The sequence below is a fragment of the Centropristis striata genome, chromosome 22 (assembly GCF_030273125.1).
Source record: "Centropristis striata isolate RG_2023a ecotype Rhode Island chromosome 22, C.striata_1.0, whole genome shotgun sequence".
NCBI lineage: Eukaryota > Metazoa > Chordata > Actinopteri > Perciformes > Serranidae > Centropristis > Centropristis striata.
In genome coordinates this window covers 5010883-5032131 of record NC_081538.1, presented here as the reverse complement: position 1 = coordinate 5032131, position 21249 = coordinate 5010883, and the positions used below count along the sequence as shown (strand labels likewise).

At 37.4% G+C, this 21249-nt stretch overlaps 2 protein-coding genes across 3 annotated transcripts; both read right to left on the bottom strand.

Moving 5' to 3' along the window:
- Nucleotides 1-3882: 3882 nt before the first annotated feature.
- Nucleotides 3883-14360, bottom strand: napepld (N-acyl phosphatidylethanolamine phospholipase D). Of its 2 annotated transcripts, none has more exons than XM_059326312.1 (10): nt 14075-14360; nt 9422-9497; nt 8504-8617; nt 8201-8341; nt 7326-7550; nt 7126-7229; nt 6857-7022; nt 6511-6659; nt 5776-5890; nt 3883-4195 (listed from the first exon to the last, which is right to left on the bottom strand). In XM_059326312.1, the coding sequence occupies exons 1-10, from the start codon at nt 14215-14217 to the stop codon at nt 4067-4069; spliced, it is 1362 nt and encodes a 453-aa protein (XP_059182295.1). In that variant the 5' UTR covers nt 14218-14360; the 3' UTR covers nt 3883-4066. The 2 variants fall into 2 exon arrangements, with proteins under 2 accessions (XP_059182295.1, XP_059182296.1); XM_059326313.1 differs by lacking the exon at nt 14075-14360 and adding an exon at nt 12114-12407.
- A 496-nt stretch (nt 14361-14856) lies between these two features.
- yeats4 (YEATS domain containing 4) lies at nt 14857-19241 on the bottom strand. Its single transcript, XM_059326069.1, has 7 exons — nt 19001-19241; nt 18631-18750; nt 17486-17552; nt 17234-17328; nt 16623-16712; nt 16302-16389; nt 14857-15583 (listed from the first exon to the last, which is right to left on the bottom strand). Exons 1-7 carry the CDS (start codon nt 19049-19051, stop codon nt 15414-15416), a joined length of 681 nt encoding a protein of 226 aa, XP_059182052.1. The 5' UTR covers nt 19052-19241; the 3' UTR covers nt 14857-15413.
- Between the last annotated feature and the right edge of the window lie 2008 nt (nt 19242-21249).

The following is a 21249-nucleotide window of genomic DNA, read 5'->3' as shown; positions in this document are numbered from 1 at the left end:
TCAGGCAGTATTTTGGTTCAGGTCCACCTTTTAAAAATGCAAGGTGAGAAATCTTTGCAGACACTGCCATCTTGTGTTATTTAATTTCACAGTGCAAAGGGTGTATTATCTTTTTACTGCATGCAAAAGGTGCTGCAGTGATGCAGAGCAGCAGAAAGGTTGGAAAAGGCTTTTTAAGAATTTTTTTTACAAACTGGATTTGTAGGGTACGATATCTGGCTGTGCCATTGGATGCCAGCACAGAATAGGTTAGTTTTTTTCAGTCTCTCACAAGCGTTTGTCCAACCAGTTGTCACATTTTCAAAACTCTAAACACAATTAGCACAACATCGGTATTTTCTGGCCATACCATTCACACATTTCATATCGTTTCCACACAATATGCAGTCAAACACATTTCCTTAACAGACAAGCTATACCTACCAACAAAATTATGGATTGTTTTTGTATTATTTACGAATGTTAACACACAACATTGACACAATAGCAAAAACAATATTCCAAACCTTAGATACAGTATAAAAACCTCTGCTTCCGCAATGATATCAGTTTAAAAAAATATATCTCAGCTGATAATAAACAAGCAATAAAATAATTGACACACAGCTGATTTATGTTGGGTAAATTGGGCCAACCACAGCTGATTCCAGTCTGGCTTAGACTCAGTGAAAGGGGTTAAAAGGAGGACTTTGAGGAGTGATGTTTTTGGAAACAGAAAAAGACAAACACTGTAATGTCTGGACGAGGAAGAGGAAGAGGAAGAGCAAGGGGCCCAGGGAGAAGAGCAGTGAGAGGAGCAGGCCCAGGGAGAGGGCAACCACTAAGAGAGGCTGGTGAAAGAGTGCAGCCCAATTTGAGGCGGTCAACGGTTGCCTCCATTATACACATCTTTCAACAAACCAACAGGTGAGTATTGCATTTTACATGGATTGTTTCTATTCTCACTTGACATGTCAATAAGGCCATACAGTAAGGCATATGTTTCTTTTTTTGGTCCCTACAAAGAATGCAGCGTCTTCCTCCCTCTGGGGGAAGAGGAAAGCTCCTCAATAATGATCAAGAGCTTACCATTGTAGAAACGGTTGTTGCAAATAATGCAATAAAACTGCATGAAATCCAAACTAGAATTGTGGAGGACTATGAGATATTTGACAATATCGATAGCAACAGCCTCACAACCATTACACGGACATTGTCCAAACACAGAGTGAGGATGAAGAACGATGAAGAGGAACAGTGAGAGTCAAGGAGCTACGACGACAATATATCCAGGTATATACCCAGTACTGTATATTCAATTCAATGTCCAGTTCTATAAGCTTTGCACTTTACAAGTAAGTAACTTACACAGTAATAGGTTACAGTACAGTATGGTATACAGTAATGAGATTTATATAAACTTTGTTTCAGAGAGTTATGGAATTGGAGGCCAACCAGGCCCCTCATGAATCCATATACATAGATGAGGCAGGATTCAATCTGGCCAAAAGGCGTGGATGAAATGTCATTGGAAAAAGGGCCACAGTTGATGTGCCAGGACAGAGAGGGGCAAGCATTACCATGTGTGCAGCGATTGCAAATGCAGTATTACTCCTTCACAGATGTCAGGTTGGACCCTACAATACCGAGCGCCTCCTTGCCTTTCTCAATGATCTCCACTAGCGCCTGGTTCCAGAGCAGGATCAGGAGAGTGGAAACATGAGGACCTTTGGAATCACCTGGGACAATGTGGCTCTCCATCATTCACAAGCAATAACAACATGGTTTGAAGTCCACCCAAGACTGGTACGTCTCTTCCTTCCACCCTATTCACCTTTCCTCAACCCCATAGAGGAGTTCTTTTCTGCATGGAGGTGGAAGGTTGATGATCAGATGTCCCTCCTTGAAGCCATGGATGCTGGCTGCAGGGTCATCACAGTTGATGATTGCCGAGGGTGGATCCGACATACTAAGTGGTTTTATCCCAGGTGCATCACCGTGGATAATATCAGATGCGATGTCGATGAAAACATGTGGCCTAACCCTGAAGATCGCAGAGATTGGATACAGTAATTTAGTGCTTTTTTTATTCCCCCCTTTTTATCTGGGCTTTTTGCTGTTGTTTTTTTGTTCAGAATGCTCTTGTGTGTTTCATTGATATTTTGTTCACTGTAAACAATACTGTAAAACTTTTTCTGTTGTATCTATTTCTACTGTACCTCCTGTAGTAAACAGTAAAGGAAAAAAAACTGATTTGCTTTTAACTGGAATGCTTTTGAATGTGAACATTCCATGTGGACATACAGTTCCCAACCATGAAATTGTTGTAATGTCAATAGCCAGTTTTTTTAAACCTGGTGTACTTTGACTGCATGTTCCTTGTGAAGTGAAAACAAGTGTTATTCTTTGACAGAATAATTTCATTTTGAGTCAGATTTCCAGTGTTTTGGTAAAGTTAGTGTGTGCGAAAAAACACCATATTATGAGATGTCAAAAATGACCCCCTCAAAAAAGTCATACTATTGTAGGCCTATGTCAATTTTTGTTAAATGTTCAAAGTTAAAAATGCCTAAAAATGCTTCAAATGGGTCAATTAGTCTGTTGATACATATTGGAGCACAATATGTCCAGAAATAACAGTAAAACACCATGTTATGGGATGTCCAAAAACTGGAAAAAATGTCATACTATAGTATACTATACTACTAGATGTATCAACGGAGTATAATTGGGCCATTTTTAAGCATTTAAAAATGATTAATAAAAAACTTTGTGGCATTGTTATAGCGTCTTTGATACCACCACTTGGTGGTGCCAAAGTTGGAATCTTTATATTCTACACAGATGGCCTCAATATCCTTAAATAATACTCACCACCGTTGTACAAGGGTTTTTTTTTCAGGGTAAGTAACTATTTAATAGGTCAGTGAAAATAACTTGCAGTATTTGTACTACCTGCCAGGGTTTGTTGTAAAATACAGTTAAATCAGTACAGTAATGGAATTTGACATCAGATGTAAAATACAGGTGTTAACAAGAAAGAAACAAATTTGAAATGCAAGTTATATTTAATGAGAGGTTCAGTTACATGGACCATGTAAGCCACAGTTTGGCCTTGTAGTAATAACCAGGCTACTAAACTAACTCAACATTGTGCTGTCAACGTTTCATACATTCAGGCTTTAAAGATTCAGCAATAAAAACAAAACATAAAAAAATAAACCGACTTGAATACTAAAGTATTCTACTTTTGCTCTCTGAAGCAAATACAGCTAAGGTGTGAAAATGTCAATGATCACACTGATAAGCAAAGTATTTGTGCTGTGGTTTTAGAGCATCAAAAAGCAGGAACAATGCAAACATTTGCAGTGCATGAAGCTGAACCCAGCTCGACTTCTGACTGCGTCTTGCAGCAGCACTTTCTAATAGCATACAGTGGTTGGAAATTAATTCCACAGACAATAGACCTTCTCTCAAACCTTTGTGTCTAATGTAAGTTAGCGTTGGCCAGAGTACATTCAGAAAAAAACAATACTTTTTTGTATTGTAACATTTGCTAGCACCAATCTAAAAAAAATCACTAGTCTAAATGTTTCTAATTTTTCTGTTACATTACAGCTCACAGGAACTTCAAACTCCAGCTGTGTGCTAACATAAAGCTGCATCACACTCCAGCTTCATACTGTTCAACCTCACATCATTCCCTACACAAACTTTACCTACGTTAATATCTCCATTTGAGTTTAATGTTCAGAGCATTAAAACATTAGGCTACAGAAAAAGGCTCTAAATATTTATGCAAAATTGGTACTTTTGAGATTTTTAAAAAAGTGTTTCTATTTACTGTGCTTTTTTCTGTGTTAAACTGATAAAAAAAATGATATTTGTGACTTGACTGCATATTTAACTGTTGCTCATTAGGAGCTCTTTTTATTTATATAGTGGGGTCATTGCTCCTGTAGGTAGTACTGCCCACCATGACAACGGCACGGCATAAACATTCACTATGTAAACAGTATTGTGGAACATTTAAATTAAAAAATGATGAATAAAAGTTCTGCTCTTTGTTACAGGGCCACAGAGCACATCAGTCAAAGACGTCTTGCTGTGAAGCTATAAGGCGAGACTCCCCGTGATGCAGAGTGAAAAAGGACTCTGGCTTCAGTCCTTTCTGTTCCAGGGCCTCTCTGAGACGGACCGGCGGCTCCAGGTAGTACTGGATGAAGGAGGGACAGAGAAAACGTGACTATCACCATTTGTTTCACTTTCAGAGTGAAGCAGAGGTTACATTAAACTGTGTTATCTGCAGAAATAGGTGTGCAGCCTAACAAACAATGACACCTTTGTTATGTTGCGTTACCAGAACATAATGGAATGCCACAGCACATTTGACCTCTGCAGCACTCTGGCTTTTATGTCTCTCTGTAGGAGTTGCTCTGTGTGGTTCCACTTTCACAGTGTATCAGCACCTTTACATACATTCAGTTGCATTGCTCAATATAGCACTTCTGCAATAACTCCTACCTTTATGAAGCTTATAATGTCATTTGGTTTTGTCCCGCACATTTATATCAATGAGGGCTGGTTAAATAATCACTTCATACCAATGTCTTTGTTATTTAGCCTGTCCTTATTGATTATAAATGTGTGGGACATAAATTGACGTTATAACCTTCATAAAGGTAGGAGTTATTTCAGAAATAGTAAATTAGTAGTGAACTGTTCCTATAGACTGGCTACTATGTGTGGGTGCTGATAAGCTTGTAGGAATCAAATGTTTTTAAACAAATTGCAGAGAAACAGAACATCATAGAACCTTTGGTCACTATTATAAAAACACAGCAGTCCAAAGTGTGGCTCTGTTTCACAGAGATACATAAAAGCCAGAGTGTTGCAGAGGTAAAATATGGTCTTGCACTCCATAACGTTGCATGCCTATTTCTGCAGCTAACAATGTTTAATGCAACCTCTGAATTGAGGCTGTGGGTTAAAGGAATAGGTAAGCAATGGAGATTCACTTTATTGCAGAGCGTTGGATGAGAATACAAATCTTGTCTTGTCTGTGCAGTTATCAATTAATGTGCCAAATGTCGGTGAGGATTTTTCTATGAAGTCTAAGTTATGTTTTGACCTTCCACTGCAGCAAACTGAGGATTAGCTTAGCATAAAGATAGGAAACAGCGAGCCTGGCTCTGTCATGCACTTCCAAAGCCCAGATATTATGTTTAATAAATCAACACAGTCACTTCCTGGCAACAGGACTCTAAGAGGTGGCCTGTCGAGCACACAACTCCTGTTAAAACCACAGTGTTGTTTTATTAAACAAATATAACATGTGGGCTTTGGAAGTGCATGACAGAGCCAGGCTAGCGGTTTCCCATTTGTATGCAAAGCTAATGCTACAGTGAAAGGTCAAAACATCCTTCAACACTGGGCACCATAGAAACCCAACTTCTGGCACATTTTAACGTCTAATTATAACTGCACACACATTCATCTCAAGGGTGTCCATTTGATCCATGAAAGGGACATGTGGCTGCATGCTCTATCCAGCCAAGTGCGAGCACACCTGACTCAGCTGAGCTCTGTGTTGGAAGGGAAACCTGCAGCCACATGTCAGTGGATCAATGGACACCCCTGATCTAACGTCATGCATGACCTCTAGTCCATTTCAAATGATAATGGATCATTTGAATCAGCTGTGTTAGGGCAGGGAGACATCTAAAACATGCAGGACTAGAGGTCCTCTGAGGTGAAGACCTCAGTGCCATTAATAATTGTACCCCCCCCCCCTACCTCATAGGCAAGAGCAAAGGTTCCCCAGTGGATGGCCACAGACTGTCTGGCCTGAAGGTCTTTGTGAATCTCAACAGCCTCTTCTGGATCTACATGCTGCCCCTGCATCATATCCCTGAAAAAGCAAAGAATGTCACATTAAATAAATATAATCTCTCTAGTGTGATTTACTAAATGTTGTCTTATACAGTGGCCGCTTTATTAGGTACACCTGTACAATCTATATAAAGGCTTGTGTGGCTGCAGGTTTTTGTTCATGCAGGAGCACACCTGATGCCAATCATCCAATCACCCAGCTGATTTGTATCAGGTGTGCTCCTGCATGAACAAAAACCTGCAGCTACACATATTAGTTTTAACACCCCAACATATCCACTATAAATTCTGTTGACACTGTCAGAAATATTCAACTACTGAGATCACAGTTAAAGGTGGAGTTATGTAGTTAGAAACCAGTCCAGTACAACACCACTAACTATGACCACAGTAGATCTTTTTCCTAGCAGACATTTTGTCACTGCAGGAAAAAACACAGGTGAAACTAATTTAGTTAACGATGGCTCACAATGGTCACTTAATGGAACTGTGCCATCATTAACTAAATTAGTTTCACCTATGTTTTCCTGCAGTGGCAAAATGTCTGCTGGGGAAAAAAAGTCTGTGCTAGAACATAATTAACACCTTCATGACAGTGCTAACAGATCTTTGTAGTAGACAAAGTGTGTGTGTACAGACCTGGGCAGGTAAGCTCCGATGGGGATTGCTGCGAGGTCAAACGGCCCGAATCTTCGTCCAATCTCCTGGAAGGAAGCGCAGTAGCCGGTGTCACCAGCGAAGAAGAATCGATGATCCGGACCCAAAATAGACCAGCTGCCCCATAAAGACTGAGGGAATGAGAGCACAAGATGAGTTTTGATTATGTAATAAATATGCCTAAAATGCAAATTAAATCTTTTTTGCTTGATTTCTGAAAAAGTATTCAAGAGGCCTCAGCTACTGAATTGAAATCTATATTTCATTTGCCTGCTTTAAGAGTGATTTAATTCATACAGAATAAAAGGTAATAAATTGAATGAACTACCTTGTTATCGTCAAGCGCGGTGCGTTTGCTCCAGTGCTGAGAGGGCGTGCAGACAAATGTGACATCATCATGACCCGGGACGCAGTTCTCCTCCCACCAGTCCAGCTCCATCACGTTCTCACAGCCCATCTTCACCAGCCAGTCCATCAAACCCAGGGGCACGAACCTGTGAAAACACACACATCAACACACTTAGTAATGTTAAAAGAATTTTGGAATAATCCCATCTAACTGTACATTAAGTGTGAATAAAGATGCACAAAGCGTACCAGCGTAGCTCCCCTCCAAAGCGTGCATTAAGGCTGGCCACAGATCCCACATCCAGATGGTCATAATGAGAGTGACTGATGACTACAGCATCGATCCTGGGCAACTGTTGGACCAACAGTGAAACAGAGGTATTAGGAAGCAGATACAAAATGAGGCCTGGCTCCAATTCTACGATTGAGGAATATGAAAAGTACTGAACCTGTTCCACGGTGCAGGGGGGCCCTCTGTACCTTTTGGGCCCCATGAACTGGAACGGTGATGCCCTCTGGCTGAAAATTGGGTCCGTCAGAATATTCAGCCCATCCATTTCAACCAGAACTGTGGCGTGACCAAGCCAGGTGACTCTCAGACCTGGACCAGAGTCGGAGAGGTCTGGGTTCTGGACAAAGTACGGTTCCATCACTGGGAGCTCGCTGTCCAGAGCCTATGGGAACAGAGAAGGAAGGGGAAAGGGGGGGGAGGAAACCACATACTGATTATGAGGAGCATGTTTTAGTCTTGTGACTTTGCAAAAATGAAGTCTAATCCCCTCTCACCCTCATAACAGACTCACTGTTCTACCTTCTGCAGATGTTACAATGCTGCTTTTTCTTCTCTAAACACACAAAACATGTTTTTTTGCTACTTGTAGGATTTCTGATTTTCATCCTAACATGCAATATATTTAAATGAAATGATGCAAGCTGCCTTTCAAACATCCAATCACATAAGTTGTATATAACAACAAAACTCTGCAATTAAGGGGTTAAACATTTTTCTTTTACTGTGTGAAAGCTGTCTTTGAAGCCCCTTAAGCTCTTACTAAGCTCAGCAAGGTTTCTAGCAGCAGCTATAAATACCGGGGGGGTTGCAAGTCGCAATAATCCTAGAGAGAGAGGTGGGACATACTGTATATGAATTGAATACTGATCACTATGGGGAGAATATGAGTAAAGCCTTACTTTGACTTGATGGAATTTGATACATGGCTTTTATACAGAATCTTTGAGTAACCTTTTATTTAGTCCAGTACTGATCCAACACCCTTGTGGGACTAAAAATGTATTGAAAATACTTAGTTTAATAAGTACCCACCTCTTTACTAGATGGCACATTGCTGTGATTTTTATCCAGCACCAGGAATCTGAGCAGGGTGGTGTAGGAAGGGAACCGCCATGTAGGCCAGGGGTTCGTCCAGCGGCCATGTTTGTCCCGACAGGACTTTGTCACATCCTCCTACGTCCAAAGTAAACAATGATATTTTAGACATTTATTTTAAGCTTAAAGAAGGGCATTTCAAATAATGTCAGGTTTGTGGAAATGAGTTGAGGTGAAGGCAGAAGAGGTTGTTGTGTGTGTGTTTTAATACACATGGTATGATGGGAAATTAGTTTTTACCTCCAGTCGGTAGTCCAAGCGGAAACTCTTGCGGGAGGAGCGGGAGGAGCTGCTCTTCCTCGGAGACTGAGGTTCCACCTCTCCCCCCTCAGCACCTCTCAGCACCGTGCTGTCCTGGAGTACATTTACACACAGACACAGGGATGATGGAGGCAATTTGCAACATCAAATCAAATCTTGTGCCCCTCAGATTTAAAGATTCATCTGGAATCATTCTTATCGTCTGGTAGTTTTGGGTGTAACAACACCATCTGCACTGATTTGTCTCATAATGGACAGTTTTAAACAGGGATCATAAAATTGCTTACAAACTATAGTATACCAAAGTCATAGTAAATATTGGCATAATAAAGTACACCAAAAAAAGTTATTGTATGTAAAACTTAGAAATATATTATGGTATGTCATAAAATGTGGTAAAAACATTATTTTAAAAAGTGCCATATATGCCATACAAAAGTCATAGTATGGTATGTTATTAAAAAAAATGGTAAGGCAAAATGTGGGCATGTAATAAAAAATGTCACAGGTGTTTCAGACTTTATAAAACCCCACAGTCAGCTTGTGATAAGGACAAACTGTCAAAATGTCTGTTTGAAAAGTTCAGTTGTAACTGATAACTGCTGCATTCCACTAAGATTAGCACAATCTGCTATTATGCATGCAGGTTCACTGGCATGGCTTCCTGAGACACTCTGATAGAATTGAGCCATGTTAATGTTATTCCACCTGTGCTTTTCCTGCTATGATAAGTCAACATGTCTGTTCTGTAAAAGGTCTGCAACCACATTTATGCAGCAAACAGCAGAAACAACTCTCCACAGACAAAATAGGAGTCTCCAAGTTAGTTTAGAAACATGCATTTTATATTACAAGTCATGTCACATCTAGTTGTGAGTTGATGAGTAGGCTGCTTACCTCCACCAGGCCTTTTCTCTCCTCCAGCACTGCTCTGCCCGAAGATGAAGGCTTCTCCATGGGATCAACACCACACCTAGCACAAATATAAACACACACACACTTAACAACAGTATTTCACAGTCGAAAGAACCTCAGTTTTAAGCTGTTGACTCTCAAACTGCTCTTTTGAAGCAGCCGGGAGTCACATGGCTGACTTAGAGCTGCACCAGAAGCTGCTGCGGATGGTGACAGCACGACACATTCATACTGCGACCAGCACATTAAAAGCTGACGGTTAATCCAGAGTAGTTTGCATAACAGAACAATGATAAGGATGATGATCAGACGCACTGTATTCAAATCGCACCACATGCATAAACCTTGTACCAATCCAGCAAGACTTGTTAATATTATGACTCTGTTCTAGCATTAATCTTATCTCTTATCATCAAAATACACAAAGAACTGTTTTATACTCTTGTGTAACATTTATGAGGAAGTAGCTGATGCATGCATGCTGCAAAAATAATTTTACTTTTGAAAAATCCACTAACTATTAACAAAGTTATAAGCCAGAACTGTAACATTGAACATAAAATCATATTGTTATTCTATTATTACAGGCCCAGTGAAACCGCCAAAACTGCTCTGACTGATTTGTTCTTGGGCAATATTCACCTCAAACACAGTGATGCAATGTTTAACTCAGAGTTGAGAAGCTACAAGTCTGCTTTCGGCTGAGGTGGCGCAGGGTAGAATAAAAAAAAAAAAAAAAAGTACAAAATAAATCCTGGACTGACTGTGACTAAAAGACTCCTCTTTTCAGGAAATGCTGCAAAATAGGAGCATGAATTTAACATTTTAGTTTCGGGGTTAGAAAAGAAACATTTACTAGGCACATAAATTGATGTTGGCACCTCCAAAGTCAGCACGCCTAATCACAGCCCTTCCTTATCCTGCTATTATCCACAGCAATCACAGTGCAGCACACACCCTTACTAACTACTATCCACTCATAATAAATTATTCCTTTATGCACTTAGAAGAAAAAGCACTTGAGGGTGGCCTTTTTTGCTATGTCATATTGATTGAAGAGATCTGAAAGACCCTTCATTGCATGATATTGATGTGAGGATAACTAGCTCAGATATATTTATGCCAGGTAGAAAAACCAACGCAGTAATGCAAACGGAAGCCCCATAATGCACTTGTCCTCTTGGGGGAACTCCATACATTAAAGCTATGGCGTGCTGATGATGCACTCAGCCTCATGAATGGACTTTAACTGCACAGACACACAGACTCTCTGGGACAACAATGGAGCTCTGTGGACGACAACCAAACAAAGATCTATGTAGGCAGCCAGCATGCCTGATGTGGTCATATAGCAACAAATATAGCCTCGAGAGAGTTTCTCTCCTTCGTAGTAATCACATTAAGTCCAATCGCTGCCTTGAACGTATATTTTTTAATATATAAACACACATTTTGATATATTGTATGTCTTTTTGTATTTACTTTTAACTGTTTTTTCTCTGATGATACATTTTATAACTTCTCATATTTTGTTATTATATCTTATGTATTTTTATAATTACTATTGTCTGTTTTTCGTGAACGGGGCCTCCCAAGGGAAATATTTCACATGATTGTACTTGTATATCCGAAGTGACAATAATCATCCTGAAACTTTCCATTATAACCAAAGTTACAACAAACATCCTGTAACTTTCTATTACGTTATCAGACAGGCTTATCTCCAAGTTCTTTAAAGGAAAAAAAACATGATTTAGAAAGCCTGTTGATACATATACTTTCTCTGATCCAATTATTTCATTTGATCACTTAAATAACTATTTCATTGTTAATTTTATATACTTTTTGCTCAGCTAGTCTCACACCTACTTGAACTTAGAACTAGTTTAAAATGTGATCCGTTAAAAAAATACACTAGATTTGAAAACATTTGATCATAAAACACCATTTTAGTTTCAACTACCTGGAGCGATTAGCATCCTATGACATGCCCTTGTAATTATCCATTTAATGTTTGCATATGGCATATGTAGTGACTATGTCAAAGAGAAAAACATACTGCTAGAACACATTCTTTAAACAAAAAGGACAATAAACATCCTGCAACTTTCTATTAAGTTATCAGACAGTCTTGCCTCCCAGTTCTTTTAAGAGAAAAACAGTATTTACACTTTTTGTGAAGGAAAAATAATTGTTAATAATTATCACATTACCAAGCCAAAGATTTCTCTCATGAAAGCACATAAGTGTCCCGAGGAGGAAGCAAACAAGTTAATGATAATATTCCTATTATCATGACAGCATCACAAACAAGTCTAAACATGAATGAGTGTAGTCCCTTTCCCTGCCAAACCATTTGTTAAATAGCCTTAACATCTTTGGACATCTTTCAACTATTTCCTGTTTAAAATGTGTCAACACACATTGACACAGACAGGAAACAACAGTAACTATTTATTAACTTATTTACCAAACACAAGGAGAAAATGTAGTAATATCTAGCTTTAGCACATTTTACCACAACACCAGCTCAGCAAAATGTGTCCCATGGAGACTATTGATAGCATGAAACAGATTAAAATGCCATTGGGCCACCACACACTCATTGTCGAGCAACAGCACCGTCGTTACGCACAAAAAAAACCTCCCAGTTTTCTATTTTTAGCCAACTTACCTGAAAACTTAAACTCAACAGATCAGCACCAGTTGTTTTCTCAGCAGGGAGACGTGTTTGTTGCATTCACGTTAGCCATGATACGCGTTAATGCGAGCTGGGACACATTATCAGCAGCTATACGGTTCCCTGAGCATCTCCAATGCAGTTTATATTACTATAACGTTTCTGTTAGACATCAGCGAGTGCAAAACTTAAAGACGACAGCATGTGTAGCTGGAAAGAGGTCTCTGAAGAGGTAAGACGTGGAGTTTAAATGCAGCCGCAGCAGCAGGACGGTGCGGATCATTAGTCGGCACCAGCTCGGTTTCTCTGACGTCGGTGTAAAACCCTCTGGTCACGTGACCGCCCGAAAACTCTCTCTATGACTGCGGGCTGTTTTATAAATAACTAAAACAGCACGAAAATAGAAATAAATGGGGAAATATTTACAGCTTACTCAAACAGCAAAAGCCTTATTAAAAAAAAAACATTTTAAAATTGGTAACTTATTGCGCATTATTGCAAATCGTCACACTTAAAATATCGCCTAAGTCGTTTTTTGTCAAAATTGTTTGTTTTTCTTGCCTAAATCATGTTCTCATTACGCCGGACACCTGTGGTAAAATCGCCTACATCCACAGTTGATCAGATCATGTAATTTAACCCTATGAGATAATGGCCTATGTCAAGCGTGTGACTTAAGCGGATTTTTTTTTGTCAAGAGTCAAAAATAAAATGTGACTTAGGCAATTTTTTGAACATGTCTTTGTGACTTAAGCAAGATATGGTAACACTTTATTTTGAAGGTGTCTACATAAGAGTGACATGAGCGTGTCATAAACATGACATGGGCTGTGTCATGAACATTAATGACACTTTGAAGTAACATTAATGCTCATGATACTTGTTCATGTTTATTTTGAAGGTGTCTACATAAGAGTCTGTCAGAAACATGACAAGTATCATGAGCATTAATGTTACTTCAAAGTGTCATTAATGTTCATGACACAGCCCATGTCATGTTTATGACACGCTCATGTCACTCTTATGTAGACACCTTCAAAATAAAGTGTTACCATATCTTGCTTAAGTCACAAAGGCATGTTAAAAAAAATGCCTAAGTCATTTATTTCTCTTAAGTTACATAATTTACACACAGTGTTATTACTATGCCAATAGCCATCCTTTGTTACATCCTTTTTGAGTGAAATGATCAATAAATGTCATATGTTACACTTTTGGTGAAGTTGAAACTTGAAATAATGAGTTAGGCGATTATTTTAACAGGGTGACGAAATAGTACAAGTACGTTTGCAATTAAGAAGAAGAAGACTGATATATATGGAAAAATGCCTAAATAAATGGAATAAATTAAATAAGGAAAGTAATATATATTAAATTGTCTGCAAATTACAAGCATTATCAAGCACCTTAGAGATGGTAAATTACATATTTACATACAAAACATACTGCATATAGCATAATGATTATTTCACTCCCTCATATTAAATTTTGTTCACAAAGGTAACAAATTAAAAAGGAGAATAAAGTTTGGCATCCTGTATATTTTAAGCACTTTTTTTCCCAAAATGTTACTTAAAATCCAGTGTTTAAGGATTTCCAGCACCCAGCAACCATGTTTATGCATCTTATTTCTCATAAACATATTTTATCACTTAAATAATTAGTTAAGTAATATTACGTTGACCCAGCTAGTCTCATGTCTACATGAACTTTAGATTAAAATGTGACCAATGAAATATAATGCACATTTAAATACCTTTGACAACAAAACGCTATTATTGTTTCAACTACCTGGAATAAGTTATCATATGAGATGCCCTCGTTTGCTAAATTCATTTGCAGATTTCAGTGAACTAGATATCCATCCCCGACTTACATTCAGTGCTAAAGCCATTTCACGTTTCATGCCACATGCAGTACTTTTTCTTTAAAAAAAAAAAAAAGTGTAGTCTTACCTTGAAGTCCTGCACCTAATGAAGGACACCTGGAGCCAGTGGAAGCCGAGCACACAAACAGCATTCAGTCGCTTGGTGTATTTACTAAACTTAAACCTACACGCCAACAACAAATGTACATGCCTGCAAAACGCTGTTTCCATTCGACGTCTTTGTATTTTATCATGTTGCTTAAAAAGTTTTAATTTCGAACAACCAAACAGCAAAAAGTTGCATGGGTGCTCGAGGGAAGTTGCTTCGCAGACGGACAACAAAAGGTGACTGAACTTCCTGCTGGATGCTTTCAGGGACTGTCGGAAATCTAGAAATTCACATCTCTGCTTTTTATATATGAACTATTTGAACTATATGGATCATTTAGATACAAAATCATTTCGATGAAGACTTTTTTGTTATCATAAAGAAACTTGCCTTCTCAAATCTGTAAATGTTTAAAAATGTTTTGTTTGTAGGAGCTGCCCAATAGAATATGCACCCACATAAAGTTTGGTAGAACTAAAGTTTATGCTGACACTTTAATAGTTTTCATTTACTTTCCCAGTTGGTACTTTACTTTACCAGTACCAATTGGCTATGCCAATGTCAAAAACTTTTAGGAAAAAGTTATGTTTAAATATGCAAACACATAGCTTATTAAATATGTGCCAATTTTCATGCATTTCCAGAAAGGAAATCTAAGCATTGAATAAAGCCAGGATCAAAATTCATTTTGACATATTAATTTCTCTTTTTATCACTCTATCTCTCCAAAAACACCAGGGGGGTATGTATTAGTATGTCGAAAATTTTCAAGAAAAAAGTCATTACGTTTTCAAACGGCCCAACACTTTTTATATGGTCATATTATAGTATGTTGATACATGTAGTATGGTGGCTTTTGCAGAAACAACCAAAAAAAACCCCACCATATTTTAAGATGTCTAAAATTTGAAAAAAATTTCACATGTATGTCGATTTTGTCAAAAATGGTCAAATTTTAAAATGTTTCAAAATTCTTCAAATGTTCTTGTTATACTTAGTTGATACATGTAGTAGTGTATTTGTCTAAATTACTGTATTCCATCAGGTTTGAACAGAAGAAGAACATACAATCAATCCTGTAAACCCGTTTACTTTATATAAAAAAACAAAAGACCAGTGAAAAAAAAAACAAAAAAAAAATCCAACAACAACAACAACAAAGGAGCTTCACATTCAAAACTGTTTGCACAAATGTGGATATCTCATCAGGAAGATGAGGGTACTGTGGGATTTTGTCTGGAAAAATAAAATAAAAGGGGGAAAAGTGTAATCATTGAATGTCACAGCACTGTATTGTATGTGTGTGTTTGTCAGTTCCTCAATGCTCCTTGTGGTCTCCGTCCTCCTCCAGTTTCCTGATCTCAGCCTTCAGGTGGTTGATGTTTTCTCTGCTGGCTTTTAGCTTGTCTTTCAGCTCTGTGATCTCCTGGCTGGTTCTCTTCTTTGCTGCTTCCATTTTCTCCTTGGTCCTCTGCTCCAGCTCGCCGACTGCAGACACAGGCAGACACACACACACATACACAACATATCAAACTATGTGAACGCTGCCCTTCTGTACAGAGACAGTGGGGTATAGTACACCATATCTACACTACCGGTCAAAAGTTTTAGAACACCCCAATTTTTCCATTTTTTATTGAAATTCAAGCAGTTCAAGTCAAATGAACAGTTAGAAAGAGTACGAAGGTAAGTGGTGAACTGCCAGAGGTAAATAAAAAAAGGTAAGGTTAACCAAAACTGAAAGATAATGTAGGCTATATTTCAGAATTAGGCCTTTTTTCAGGGAACAAGAAATGGGTTAACAACTTAACTCTATCGAGTCTTGGGCTATTTTGTCCATTTTTTAATTCTTTTCATGTCTTTGTAAGTCATTTTGTGTCTTTTGGTGTCTTTTTTGGTCATTTTGTGTCTTTTTTTTGGTAATTTTGTGTCTTTTTTTGGTCATTTTGTGTCTTTTTTTTGTCATTTTGTGTCTTTTTTTTTAGTCCTTTAGTTCAACATAAAATGTGATTTTGAATCTTTTTCTATTTTCAAAACACTTTCATGCTCAATAAAGAATTTTAAATGTTGCAAATGTGCATTAATTTCAGAGTAGACTGAGACATAAAACTGCATCATTTTCAATTAAATTCTGGAAAAGTTGGTGTGTTCTAAAACTTTTGACCAGTAGTGTATGTCTTGTGTTTCTATGTGTGTGTATACATACATTCTGTCTCGTGCTTGTATGCACCCAGGGTGAGTTGTCTCGATGTGGTCAGTAGCTGCTGCATCATGGCTGTAGGATCCTGGAAGATCTAAAATATCACCAAGAAAACAGGATTATTCATTCACAGCTGACCCATGTCATCTAAATACATTAAAATACTGATGCCACGTGGTCACGTCAGTTTAAAAATCAAAATTCTCCATGTGTGTAGACATTGGGAGCAAATTATAAAATTTTCCATTGATGGTGAAGGGGTTAAATATTGCTAGATAATAATAAATAATGGGCCTTAAGCTACAGGCGGCATGGAAACAGACGTACCATTTCATCATAGAATTCAGAGACGACTGTCTTCTTGGGCATGGCGCTGGAGTCTGACTGGAACAGCTTCAACAGGTGGTACAGAGTCACCTGAGACACACAGGAGGGAATATAAGCATACATACAAGTAGGTAGAAGTTATGTTTTAGTAGTTTTACAGCAGCTATAAGCAGGAATCAGTAGATATATCTTCAACTGTACAATACAATACTACATTTATACATGTGCATTCTCATTTAGACTATTTATACTATTCTTGCATTTTAACACAAGTAAATAGTGGATCTATTTTCCACACAATATAATTTTTTTCTTCCACATTTCTCATTTAATTTGTTGGTATATATTGTTGTTATATACTATCGTATAATGCACACAATGCACGTATAATGCACATCATTCTAATAATTATTTTTATAACCTTTTTATATTTTTATTCTAGAATGGGAGCAATTGTAATCTAACCCAGTAGCCCACTGGGGATCAATAAATAAAGTAATTCTGAAAATAATCTTGTAGCACTGCACCACTAAATACTCATTCTTATCAAGTGCTGAGCATTGAGTATAAAGATATAAAGCAGCTCAATAAAATATTAGTTAGACTCTCACAGGTCTCTCATTGGGGTCAATGAAGAAGATCTTGATGATGATCTCAAACTCTCCCCAGCCCGTCTCTGTAATCTCATATGGAGGCTTCGTCACCACTGGAAGGAAGAGAAACACAGTGCTATTGATTTCTATACAGATTTTAATTTCAGGTAAATATAATCCTAAGGAAACAATGCATCCCTCTTTAAAAAGAAGATGGATTCAGAAGCATTTATTCTTCATTCAGTACTTGCTCTTCAAAGGTCTGCTCACCTCTCAGTGGGTTACCATAGCTCTCATGGAGCTTGAACTGGATCTTCTTCACATAAGCAGACATATCCTGTAAGAAAAGCAGTTTGAATTATTATGGCAAGACACTTAAGGAAAAAACAACATTTTTCATACACTGGTCAATTCTGAGACTTTGAGCTATTTCGCTTCAATAACTTATCTTTATTTCACTACACTTTGTGCACATCCGTAATTTTGTCATAATTTTACCAAACAGAAAGAAAATCTGTAATACAAACAACTAATTGTCTTATTGTGAGTAATCAGCTAGGGAAGTTTCATTGTGATATATATTAGTTACATAATTTATTTAAAAAAAAAAAAACCTATGCACATGTAGTGTCTTGCAAAACAGAGAATTTTATAACATGTCTCTAAAGGTTTTAGTATTCTTAAGGATTTTACAGGAGGCTTTGTTCATACATTTCTCATAGCTGGAATAATGGAACATTGTATTCCTAAAACATGGCAACATTTTTTTTCTTGTGATTTTTTTCTGATGCATGGATTTTGAACCTATCTAAGGTTCAGGTTTCTGTTCTGGGAAGGCACATAATTAATTAGATAGCACATCGGTACACATTGGTACATTTAAACTCACCATGTCAGCAAATGTGTAATAGTAAGTTGTTGCAAATGTTTGTTTATGTAAGTAAGTAATCTACTAAGAGAGAACAAATCATTACTGTAAGTCATCTTTCTCTTCGGCTAGTCAGCAGAATCTATTTTAAGCGATTGTCAGTTTAGAGTTGTTCCTCCTACTGGTTTTATATGTTTTTTTTTAATGTTTTTCTTCTATGGTCCTTATTGTTAGTTGCCCCTCTTATCAACCCATGGCCCAAATAAGTTTCCTTTAACTTATTTATTGACTTAATTTATTGGTTGTCTGTTGTATGTATGTATGTATGTATGTACAAACTGGGACAGCAGCAGAAGAATTGCCCTCTTGAGGGATTAATAAAGTTGACTGATACTGGGGAAGCCTTAAGGTGATATCTATTATTTTCAATTTTTAGTTTTTATCCTTCAGGAAAAAAACATTTACTATTCAAGTGGTCGGCCTTTATCTTTTCAAATAATTACAGTATGTCAGTATTAATGGTACATATGTGATCTGGGTGTTTCACCTCATTTCTGTAAGGCTTCACGTAGACAGACCACTGATGTGTGTGTCCATCCTCCTCTCTCTTCTTCCCAAAGTAACGGGCAACGTTTCCAAAAACAATGGGCTTCACAATGGTTACTCCCTGCAGGACAGAGGGAAAACATAAACATTTAGTCATTTAGCAGACGCTTTTATCCAAAGCGACTTACAGGAAAAAAGGGGAACAATCAAGGTATAGACACATAAACAATCATATCAATATGTTCCTGTTACAACACCACCATTTACGAGATCAAAAGAACTGCAAAGACACAAAGAAACTGTGTGTAACGTTACATTAATTCCACCGTACTAAAAACAATAAGTGATTTTATTTTCTACTGTAACATTACCTTAACTCGCCCCCCGGAATCTGGTCCAAATTCAGTCATCTTTTTGAACATAATACGGTGAACCCAGAATGAAGTGAATCATGTGGCTCCCTATAGGACTCTTCTGACTCCACAGCGTGTATCTATATTTAATAAACCTGCCATCTAAGCATTACAAGTGTGTTTTATTTAGAGCCATGGTTCTCATTTCAAACAACCAGCCAAACAACCGCCGGAAGTGAAAGGTGTAACGTTCTAATGTGTACGGTAGGACCGCGACACGGAGACATTAAGGTTCCGGGTGATGGAAGCAACACCGGACAAGTATAATGTCAACACATATTAATTGCTGTTTTACTTTCCTAGTATGCACACAGACACTACACACGCCAGCTTAGTTCGAGTCTATTGACATTAAGTAATTTCTAAGGAAATTACAGTACTTGTTTTCTTTACTCCTGTTTATCTCAATTCGGTATCTTACATCGCCTATGCAACGTCTGGTGTAAATTAAAATGGTGACATAAAGAAAAAAAAACCTTAACCTAAATGTATAATTTGAGCGTTTACAACAATTATGTTTCTAACACGAGTTAAAGACGCGATGTCAATATTTTTCCTTTATGAATTTAAGTTTTACTAATTTTTCTTTTGATTACTTGTTTTTTTCCCACATGGTGCATCAAATTTGAATGGTTCCCTTTGTTGCTGTAACATCATTAATACATACTTGTCTTTTAAATAATCTGTTGGAAGTCATTTTTTAAAAATAAATGTAGTCCTAGGATTTACTGCCATTCAAGATATTGGCCCTCGAGTTGTTAAAATGTGATTTATACACACAATTTCAAGTATAAAGCCTATTTCAAGGCTCTACCTCAAGAGAAACTTGACTACATTTTAACTAAAGAACAAAAATTATCAGCATCGCTACTTCAAATTTTTTCATTGTTTTTGTAGACTACCCTTACAAAACCTCAAAAATAATTTGGGAGAATACAATTTTGTGTCTTACCCAGGTAAAGAATTGAATTTGTGGAACAAATGAATATATCAAAAAGTAATTAACATGAATTGGCTTGAAGTGATTTAAACAGCTAAGCCATCCTTACATGAGATCCCATCTAAAGACTAGTTAAATGTGTCATGTCACAAAAGAAAGCCACAAAACTAAATTTAATTTACAAAGGTTTTATTTATTTTTTGGATCAATGACAATTATTTCATTACTTTTATCTACCATGAGCCTTTCCCTGGCAGCTTCTATAACTTACTTTAACACTGGTCCTCACTGGATATAGTCTATAGGTGATCCCATTAATCTAGAAACCCAAGTAACAATGATGATACATAATAGAAATTCAACTTTCATGTCATATTTCTCTAAAAATAAAAAAAAGTCCTTCAATTGGCTTGGTCAGCTGATCAATTACATTCATAGCTACAAAATTGTAAATTGCAATTTATAGACAAAGTTATGTTTTCTCCATTGTATAGCTCTGTTAACAGTTTCTGTTTTGGGTTGCATATGGTTAACATTTCTAAACATGTTATATTATCTATTACAGACAACAGAAAAGTAGTTCTAGATCAGAAAATGACCAGTTAAAACTTACTCTACCTTTACACCATTAAGTCAAATACTGAAAACACATACAAACAAGGATACTTTCCAGCTGTTTGGTAAAATCTTGGTCTGGCTTAACGCAGCAGTCAGCCAGACCTCCTCTGGACATCTGTAGTGATGTAGACCTGAAAACACTTACCTTCAGCACTGTGGAGAGAAAGAAGTCAGCACAAGGCAACTACAACGAGTCACTGAAAGCCCTGCACAAACATGTTCTAATTCTGGCTGATCAGGCCTCCACAGTGGAGCTGCACTGGCAGTTGGCTCAGATCACAAAAGTCAAAGTACATTTAAGACTTTAGAAGAGCTGTAAGGCATCATAAAGGTGCAACAGAAGAGGGAAAGAGCTGTCAATCAAGCACTTTTCCAACATACTTAACAGTCCAGAGAAGAGGTCCAATCAGCAACAGATAATCAAAAATAACTGGTGTGAAGGGACTTAAAGCTGCATCAAAAAAATGCATTAAGTGTTTGAGCTGACATCAAGATTTCCCCCTTATTAAGTGCAAAAAGTCCATTTTCCACATTTTTTTTGTACATAACCCCAATTTACAATGTTTCATTACTCTTTTACAGAGTTTACAATGTCATTGGAGCAATATGGATTAATATCAGTTAATACATAACACTTTTTAAAGTACTC